General features: G+C 39.0%; 1 protein-coding gene across 1 annotated transcript; it reads right to left on the bottom strand.

Moving 5' to 3' along the window:
• Nucleotides 1-1,029: 1,029 nt before the first annotated feature.
• opn4xb (opsin 4xb) lies at nt 1,030-9,945 on the bottom strand (the record flags this gene model as incomplete). The annotated part of the gene is made up of 9 exons (XM_079685867.1): nt 1,030-2,855; nt 2,943-3,089; nt 4,002-4,164; nt 4,285-4,392; nt 5,571-5,732; nt 6,316-6,487; nt 6,729-6,932; nt 7,023-7,156; nt 9,779-9,945. The coding sequence occupies 9 exons, from the start codon at nt 9,943-9,945 to the stop codon at nt 2,466-2,468; spliced, it is 1,647 nt and encodes a 548-aa protein (XP_079541993.1). The 3' UTR covers nt 1,030-2,465.
• Between the last annotated feature and the right edge of the window lie 635 nt (nt 9,946-10,580).

Genomic DNA, 10,580 nt, shown 5'->3' on the forward strand with positions numbered 1-10,580 from the left:
AAACACGTCATGTTACAATTATTTTGCTGCTTGCTACAAAAGGAAAACTTGTACGTCAAAATACCGAACAAGTAAACACTCCCGCAAAGTTTGTTTGCCCTGTTCTGCTTGAAAGCAAGTACCTGCGCTCTTGCAAACTGTTAAAACAAACGCTTCAACTTGAACAATTTTGAATCTGTGGTTTTAATTATGGATCTTAAGTTGCGTGACGTTGAAGCAGCGACCCTGCTGTAGTTCGTTTATAGCATTACGTTAGCATTTTGCTTCTGGCGACTAGATTTATGATTCGAAAATTATAAAAGTAGGGTAGACATGTGGATATTATCCGGCTGAACAAAACGTGATCCATCTCTTAAATGTATGTCAACCACAGACCTTATTTCGAGCTATTTTCCAAAATCCTATGGAGAAATTGCATTGGTTTTTTACGAAGGAACCGGAAGGAGTTTACTTCCGGGTTTTAGGAAACGTCACTGCGGTTCTCTATTGAAATAAGAGATAAAGTGATTAATTTGGTCAAAAGTCACACTGTTGCCTCGACAACAACACTAACAATAATCCCTGATGCCGCCTCTCACTCTCATCTGTTTAATTGTACATAATAATAAAAGATTAGGCAAAAATAACAAGCAGCCCTTTATTTGGTATGACATTCAAATAAATATGCAGTAACCTTCAGTGAGCCTTGTGAGGAGATGTTTACTCTTCCCTGTTTGTCCATATGGCAGTTGTAGGTGTAATATGCTCCTACCTATATATCATTTCCCTCTTTTCATCAAACACTAAAATACTGGACTTCTGCTAACTGACAAGAAGAAGATAGAAAGCACACACAGATACAGATACATCAAAATATATTTTATCAGTCTGACTCACGTGGTTCAGACTCACAATACAAGCAATATTACTTATTATGTCAACAATCATGCAAAAATAAATTTAGAGTAAGTTTACCCCACCTTAGCCAAAATAGCCACCATTTCTGGCTGCCTGCAGGTGCGGTTGTTGAGGAAATAAAAAAACGTTGGAATAAAAATTAGCCGTTGTCATTGAAGGGTTTATGCAATACCTACATTATCAGTATAGTCATGTGTTTTCTTTTCAGATTAACAAAAAGTTAAACAAAAGGTGGATTGAAAAAGTTTAATCAGCACATAAACATGAAAAAGAAATGTTCTTACCATAATTTCCCCATAATGTTTGTAGTCAATACAGCATTGTCCTTCTCTAGATGTAGCCTATGTATCTGAATAAAGGAGGAGCCTTTCAGGATTGCTTCCTCTCTGGCACTGAAATAACTTTATATTTTCCCTATTGTATGTATTTGAATAATAGTGCAAATGAACTGAACTAATGAGTTCAAAAGCAACAGATGCACAAGTATCAAATGTTAAAACGCAGATGATACAGATATTACAACAAAGATGTTTCATAAGTGTGTGAAAAAATTGCTTATTTTTCCTTTACTATTAGTAATGAGTCAATAAGACTATTAATTGACTGGAGCGATTGTGTTTTGTTTCTTTAAAGGATGGATATTAATAATAATAAATAATAATTCTGTAAACATTATTGAACTTTTGTGCTGAGTATAAACCGTGTTACTTGTGTCAGTGACTTGGAATAACACTGACTCAGATCACTGGAAACAACGCTGTAGCATTCATAAGCAACACAACAGTCATATTTTTATGAATAGGAATAACACATTGGAGCATTTGTTATAAAGCACAGTGTCCACACATTGAGCAAGACATGTTAAAATCACTGCAAATTGTAACTTTTTTTTGTATGAGACGCTTTTGAATCTGACTCTGTCGTTTTTTTTTTACCAGCATTACGTAAGAGCCTCACATTTTCATTTCACCACAGTCTTGCTGCCAATACAAAGTCTGAGAGGTGCACATTCCCTAAAGCAACTACTATCACAAGACAATAATTGAATATACAAACATACAAACCCTTTTTACTATTTTATGGCTTTAAAACCTAAAGTCATTGTTCTAGTCTCCTTCCTAAGTTGTTATGCTGTTGCAGTGTTTGTGTGATATTTGAACAGAAAATAAACAGCAACTAGATTTTAGTTTTCTCCTATTCCCACGTGGAAATATCAGTTGAATAAAATAATCTAATTTGAAATGCAATTTTCCCTTCAGTCTCAAGCATATAATCCTTGAAGTGGTCACATAGCTGAACTAAGAGTCAGTTTGTGATTGGCCCTGAACTCCTGTAAATATATATTTAAACCCTTTTTGTGGGATCTAATGAAAACATGCTTCTACCCATGCTGTCCCTTGGGGTGCCCTAGCCTCTGCCAACGTCTAAAAACACAGCACATTGCATACCAGAGCTGGGTCATATTGTTTCATTTTTAGATCCAACCCTTATTACTCCAAACAAAGAATCACAATAAATAATATAACTTCAGAGGAAAAACATTACACAGTCCAGCAAAGTCCAGCTGATCAAGGCAGCAGCTCCACTGCCTCAAAGACTTCTGATGAGAAGTTTAAGCTAACAAAAACATTGTTCTCCATCGCCTCAACACTGTCTTCTAAGCAGACACTGTCATGGTTGATAAGACTGCTTTCAGATGTGGGACTGATGACAATTATGCGAGGGACACCCTGAGGCGATCTAGGATCATTGGTTGGTATTTTTCCAAAATGAGAATCGAAGGAGTCGCTCTTTTGGTGATCCCTGATGCTGCCTTTCTTCTCGCTTGAGTTTGAAATCTCATCAGATAAACTCTGACTGCGTTTCCTGGTGAGGACCAGTAGGGGGAGGGTTGCGATGGTGAGAGAACTGCAAACCAGCTCATGGTCACAGTATGTTTCATTCATGGTAGATGGGTGCTGGCAATGAGAAAAAAATACAAGTTTCATCAATGAGATAAAATACGTTTAAGATAAAGTTACTATTTTTTTGCTGTGTTTTCTCACCTTCTCTGCTACTTGGGTTTTGGCTGTATTTCGCTGTAACTGTTTCTTATATTTCCTGTTTCTGGAAGGCTGTCTGTACGATGGCATGCTTCTGAGGGAAGCACCGGACTTCCTTCCCAACGGCTCCATCTCAACATCCCTTAATACCTGCAGGACAAAGCAGAACTAATGTGAGCTGAATTGGACAACAATTTATTAAATCAAGATGAAATCAATTCAAATCAGCATGTGAGTTAAAGGTCCCATGTCATGCTTTTCCGGTTATTACCCGTCCCCTTGTGTGTTATGTAGCTTTTTATGCATGTAAACGGTCTGCAAAGGGACAAACCCTCAAAGTACACCCTGTAGCGAGTAAAACTCTAACACAGAAAAGACCTGTCCATGCTGCCCCAGAACGCCTCGTTGAAGATTTCTCTTTTTCCATTTTTCTCTTCCTGAGTATAGTGACGTAACGATACCCAGGTCCAAATGGACCAATCCGATTTGATTTTGGAACATTGAACAATGTAAATCTATTCTAGTAGACCACAACAATGGACTCTAGAAACACTATAAATTTGAAAAGAAACTGAAGTAACATAATCTGAAACAAGGTTTCTATGGTTTTGCGGCCAAAATTATCTTAATCCCAGTGTTTTATCTTGAATTGAATTAAATTTCAAGCATTGGCCTGCAAAGTGAACGATGCATGACAAAAGATTCTGTCACGTAACAGTCCTGATGGAAGTAAATATGAATATCAACTTTTTATTTAACGTTCAGGTGTGCATTCATAAAGTAGGAACATGATACAAATTATAACATTCAATTTGACAATTTTGACCAAATTGAATAAAAAGGCACATAGGAATTAATTAAAAAAATACCTAAATCTTTAATGTATCAATTTAAAGCCTTAAGATTACATGTGTGTTTCTTCACAGATTAGTGTTAAAAGAATGTTAAAGTCAAGAATAAAGGAGACTTAACACAACTGAATTTTAATAGTTCCTTCTGATCAGTGATAGCCCATACAAGCCATGTTATGTAACAACAAAATGTTGGTTAAAAAAGGATTACCATGTCATGGGAAGCTGTGAAGAAGTGAGTCCTTGAGGCTGTGGACTGTCTGCTAATGATGGAGTCCCTGAGAGAGGTCTCGCTGATGGAGGAGGACATGCATTCCTTTCGAGGAGTGGGGGACAGAAACCTCAGACAGGGAATCTTTTCTGCCAGAGTCATCCTTTTAAAGTACAGAGCAACAGAAAAAGCTTTAAGTTTAATGTGATGAACTATGAGTCCCAATTGATGACATCATACATGCTCAGACTCGACAGTTTAGGTTAAAAAAGTATATATTTACCTGTATTTGTTGTGTATAATAGCATAGATGAATGGATTGTAGATGGTGGAGGCTTTTGCTATGATTGCAGGGACGGCCTTGGAGTATGGCGACAGGATTTTCGAATGACTGAAAGAGACAGAACAACAAAAAATATATCTTGTAGCCTAGTTCTTTTTTTTTTCTAGCGTGACAACAGCAGCAAAACTTTATTTTTTTATTTGTTGTAACTTAATGAAGAGTTGTACTGGGTCAGGGATTAACCTAAATGTGCCAGCTGCCTCAAAGGGGGTGTGTAGTCTATCTCATGGTGTGTGTGTGTGTGTGTGTGTGTGTGTGTGTGTGTGTGTGTGTGTGTGTGTGTGTGTGTGTGTGTGTGTGTGTGTGTGTGTGTGTGTGTGTGTGTGTGTGTGTGTGTGTGTGTGTGTGTGTGTGTGTGTGTGTGTGTGTGTGTGTGTGTGTGTGTGTGTGTGCGTGTGTGTGTGCCTGTGCGCGTCTGTGGGTGTGTGTAACGCCACCTTTCCCCAGTGATAGAGCAAAATGTGAATGAAATAAATAAAAGTATGCGATTTCTAAGTTACATAACTACTGTACACCTCATCCTATTGTGTGTCCCAGGAGGGACATGGGGTTTAGTGAATTCTGTGATAAGCTGAGAACGTATGAGCAGCTTCGCCTTCTGTACATGTCACTGATCCAGGGCACAACCTTATATAATGATACATCAACGCCATTTTGGGGAGACTTATATCCAAATGGCTAACACACTATCTACACTCCTATGTGTAGCATGACTGCCATGTCTGCTGAATGTTTTTTTATTTTTCAAAATGGTTAGAATAAAAATATGTGTCCACAAGCATTTTTAAACGCGAAGGCAGATGGAAATATGATTAGATACAAAATGTCTACTTATATGGATGTTACAGTTAAGTATGCAACTTTTACATGAAAGAAATTGAAAATAAATGTATGCATTAAATCTATGATCAAAGAGACCAATGCTCAATGTACAAGTGTCTTTAAATATACACAGTAGTTCATTCATTAAAGATTTAGGCACATTTTGACCCTAGTAGAAATGTGGAAATCCATTTAAACTTCCAATGATGTCCTGGTAAACCAGCACATCCTTCATGTAGCCCTGCAGAAACTTGAGGCTAAATCATGTAGGCTGTATATCCAACTACATGTGCTGCCTTTGTAACTCCACAGCAGATTGTTGTTTCAAAAATATTATCCCAAAATGTACAAGCACACTCAAACCATTGCAGCACAAAACAAATCATGTATGAAAGAAGTCTTACCCTGCCCAGGAAATCATTGTGACACAGGCGTACGGTGACCAGGAGAGGACATAAACCACAATGACGACAAAGGCGATCTTTGCCAGCTTCCACTCGCTCCTGATGGACCTCTGCTTGATCAGGGTGGACTTCCTCACCTGGGTCCCCAGACGCTCTACCTCCCTGTGGGTGGATTAGGGTGGTACAGTTAGAGAAAGTGAGACCAGAAAACAAAATTCAGGTAATGCATGTCGTGCTGAACAATTAGGATATGATCTTTAACAAGACCAATCTCTGCCCAAAAATAAGTTATTAAAGCTGAAAGACAAACCAAAAGAAGCATTCATATTTATAAGAATTCACTTCTGATCAAAGTAGTTGGGGGTTTATAAAGATATATATATATTATGCGTACTCATATGTGTGCACATGAATTATACACCTTAACCTTACATATTTTTGTTTTACACAGATAATCTGCCTTTCCTGTGTTGTATAGCCCATCATTATGTATCACCAATCAAGCTAACTACTACAGTATTTACCACATACAAATTCACCTAACGTGCCATTGTACACCAGCTTTTTAAACACACATTCCTTCTGACATATGGTACTGATAAAAACTGTTGGAATTATTTAAGTGTGGTATCTTTTCATTTTGGAGTGTGATGAAAATAATTTATATTGCATGTACTGTATCTCCACCTACATAAACTCAAAAAACAAATCATACACACTCCTGCTGATATAAGAGTTACATTACCTGCCAGTCTGCCGTACAGCCAGAAACATGAAGATATAACAGTAAAGGATGATTCCCAGTGGAATAAAGAAAACAAAACAGCATAACATCATCGTGTAGCTCCTATTGGCCATTGTGTATGTAACATAATCCCATGTGCAAGATGTCATCAGGCCCTCAGGGATATAGGAGCCTAAAAGTGATAAAGAACATCATCATTTCATTTAAGATATCACATAAAACATCAGCAGTTCTGAGTTTTCTTTCACATAAGACTTGTACTTGTTTTGATGTCTGTGAAAGTGTAGATTAAGATCACAGCAAGCCCTATGTCAGTTTTTCTTCAGTGAAGGTCATTTGCTGGTTTCTCTCAGATTATCACAGAGCAAGTACAAGAACTTGATAGAAATAGACATTGAGGTAGCTCAACTTACTCCATCCAACAAGAGGAGCCAGACTCCAAGCCAAAGAGTAAAGCCAGACCATGAGGATGGCCACCGTGGTTCTTCGTTTGGAACTGAGGTTAATGGCCTGCAGAGGTTTAGTGATCACCAGGTAGCGGTCAATTGAGATGGCCAGTAGGTTTATCATGGAAGTAATGCCAAACAGGGCTCCACAGAAGGCATACATCTTACAGCCTGCAGAGAAGAAACACATACAGACATGTGAATTACTAAACAACAACAAGTGGTCTGAAGATGTTAGGAAAAAAAGAAAAAGATCATTACCCATCTCTCCAAACACCCATTCCTTGTAGAGACAGTTGATAAAGAAGACCGGGGACTGTGTGAAAGCCATGAGGAAGTCACTGATGGCCTGGTTCATGATAAAGTAGTTCGGCAGGTTACGAAGCTTCTTGTTACTACACACACAAACACACACACAAACGTGATATGTATAAATTACTGTCAAAACAAGACTTTAAAAACACAACTGTTAGTATCATAAATATGTTCCATGTTATTTTACAAGCTGGGCTTTAGCCTTCACTCAGACTTACATTTTGAATCCCACATCATGAAGGAACAGCTGTTCACATCCAAATATGTTCCTGTGTTATCGAATGTGTATTGTATTACAAGTAGGTTGGACCACTGTGATGCTCTTTTCACAGGTTTTCTAAAACAATTAATTTATAACCCTTTAATTAGTTTAGAACAAATGTTTTTTTTGGATTGGTTTCAAAGCTATTTTACTTGTTTACTTGGCTATTAATGACTTACTGGTTTAGGACTGGACTACAATTATAACTCTTTGTCATTTTATAATACTTCGCAACCTATGAGACATGCTGCTGTCGTTCTTTGAAATATAAACTATCACACACAAAAATATTTCTTTGCAAGAAAACAATTTCATTTCCATCCGGACATTTGAAAAAGAAAATAGAAAAAATATGTATACAGCATTGCCTTTAACACAATTTCACTACCTTTGTTTATTCTTACTTTTAACATATTCTATTGTTCTTATATATTATTATAACCAATTATCTTTGCTGAACTGGTCAACTCTGTGAGAACCTGCATTAGACAGCAACTTGATTAGGCAGTGTATTGACCTGCTGTCTACCTCCACTGACGTTTTATTGATTAGACTCGGTTTCTGGATCCACTGACTCAAAAGTGGCTTCTCTCTCATCAAACAGCAAACAATCCGGTTTTGTATGCAAGGTCACCCTGTGAATACGTGACATCTTTGGGTCTGCTTTTGAACATTTGTATGTGTATCACACGATTAATCTGTTTTCATATCACTGCAGATCTCTCTATGTGTTCTAAGGGTTTGCGCATGCTTATGCATATTACTAGAGAATATATTTCCTAGAAAATCACCATATCGAGTGACATAACACTTGAAAGACAATTATCTCCCTCTGTGGTTGTGTGTGTATGTGTGTCTGTGTGTGTGTGTGTGTGTGTGTGTGTGTGTGTGTGTGCGTGCGTGCGTGCGTGCATGCATGCGTGCGTGCATGCATGCGTGCATGCGTGCGTGCGTATGTGTGCAGTGCCGATTCTAGAGTCTGTGGGGGCCCTAGGCAAACATTCGCTGGGGGCCACAATTAAAGGGTGTTTCATGTTGTCGTTGCTGTGGACCTTCTTAATCTACCTTCTTTGGGGGCCCCCTTCTGGTCCGGGGCCCCAAGCAGTTGCCTGCCTTGTCTGTTCGCAAGCGGTGGCCCTGCATGTGTGTGTGTGTGTGTGTGTGTGTGTGTGTGTGTGTGTGTGTGTGTGTGTGTGTGTGTGTGTGTGTGTGTGTGTGTGTGTGTGTGTGTGTGTGTGTGTGTGTGTGTGTGTGTGTGTGTGTGTGTGTGTGTGTGTGTGTGTGTGTGTGTGTGTGTGTGTGTGTGTGTGTGTGTGTGTGTGTGTGTGTGTGTGTGTGTGTGTGTGTGTGTGTGTTAATGGTTGGAACCAATAATAACATCATGTGCATTTTTGATTCAGAAAACACAAATGATCAGCACACCACAATGGAGAAATCTAGGGTAATGGACAGCTGAACTATAAAATATTCTGACAACCCCGAGAACACACACACTGACCACACGCACACACACACACACACACACACACACACACACACACACACACACACACACACACACACACACACACACACACACACACACACACACACACACACACACACACACACACACACACACCTTTTAGCACTGACCCAGTTTCTGTGAAACTCTTAATGTCACTAGCTGAATAAGAGGTTAATGGCAGTCCAAATTACACGACTAATAACATACATATTCTTCTTTGTCTTATCAAAAATGTTTACAATTTAAGAGTCACATATCAGAATGAGCTTGTGATTCTAAATGGACTTGCAGACAATGCACAAGGATTATTTCTAACATTTGGGTAAAACACAGTAAAGCACCTTTTGATATTATATCACATGCGCCTGTATATTTGCACCAAAAAGGGGAAGTTTTAAAACATTCAATGGAAACAAATATGTTTTCTATACAATACATTTTACATTGTTTATGAGGAAAGAAGACAGATTTACTGCAGTGATCCTCATTCTACATCTTTGCCATGCATTGGCCAGGACGGAGATACATGGATTATTTGAGCGGTAATCACCAGATCTTTTTGAAACCCCTTTGATCCCCTGGAAAGTAAAATATATGACAAATACTGACCCTCCCCCTGCAGTGAGTTTAACGAGAGCAAAAACTTCTCAACTTTGATTGAGAGGCTTTTGGCTCCTTATTCGTAAATATACATGTGTTTCAAACAGCGACCACACGCAACCAACAACACCCTCCAGCCAACAGATCCACGCACTCAGTGATTCTGTCTGTCTCTCCATGTATTAGTCTCCATCCGTAAATCTCCATAAACCCACTCAGGGCTCTGAATCAAATAGAGACCCACGTTGAACATTGGTAAAGGCTCCACTGAAAAGAGCAGGCACACAGAATGACTTAAAGTGAAAATCTGAAGAAAAAAACGCTCAAACCAACCTGTAAAAGGCAAACATAACCAGCGCGTTGCCAGTGACGCCCAATATCCCGATGACAAAGACAAATATAGCGACGATGTAGTGAGCATGGTCAGGCACATCCACCTTGTTTATGAAGCTGCTCTGGGTGTGAGCTTTCTCTGGCTCCATGCTCTCAGTGGACCACATGTTTCAAACCCCTCATCAGGAGTGATAACCTGGCAGGATGCAGTGGGTAAACCGGAGTGTAAACTTTGCTTTGCCTGTGTCTGGTCTCCATAGTAGTTTAATTTGCAAAAGACGTACAGCATCTCCTTTAGATCCTACTAAGAACTAAGTTGAGAGGAGATTCACTTCACTGAGTGATCCCTTGTTCTTCCCACCGTAAACCATCCATTCAGTACCAAATATGAAGCAGCAGGTGATTGCTGCCTTTTTTTGAAGATGTGAAATGTCCATATGTATCCTCCTGGAGTAAAAGCTGAAAGGATGAAAGGGGTTATTTGTGCAAAAAAGTTTTTACATTACTCGTAAATAATCTGTAAAAAAATGTAGAATGTGGAAAAACAATCCTCTTTGACTTCTTTGTGAATCTAGACGACGTCCAAAGCCGTGCAGGCATTAGTTATCTCCAGATGCATAAAAGCAACATCCTTTCCATCCAGTTGATCCCCTCCGGTGTGCAGTTCAACAACTTGTCTTCTCCCTGATGCTTCCTGTTTGATACTTAAGTTATTGAGTTGATGATTTAAATCCAGTATATTAAATCCCCCAGCCATTGCACAATGTCAATGTCCGTACACTCAATGCTAGCCTGCAGCCTC

The sequence above is a fragment of the Notothenia rossii genome (genome assembly GCF_949606895.1).
Source record: "Notothenia rossii genome assembly, chromosome: 6".
NCBI classification, from domain to species: domain Eukaryota; kingdom Metazoa; phylum Chordata; class Actinopteri; order Perciformes; family Nototheniidae; genus Notothenia; species Notothenia rossii.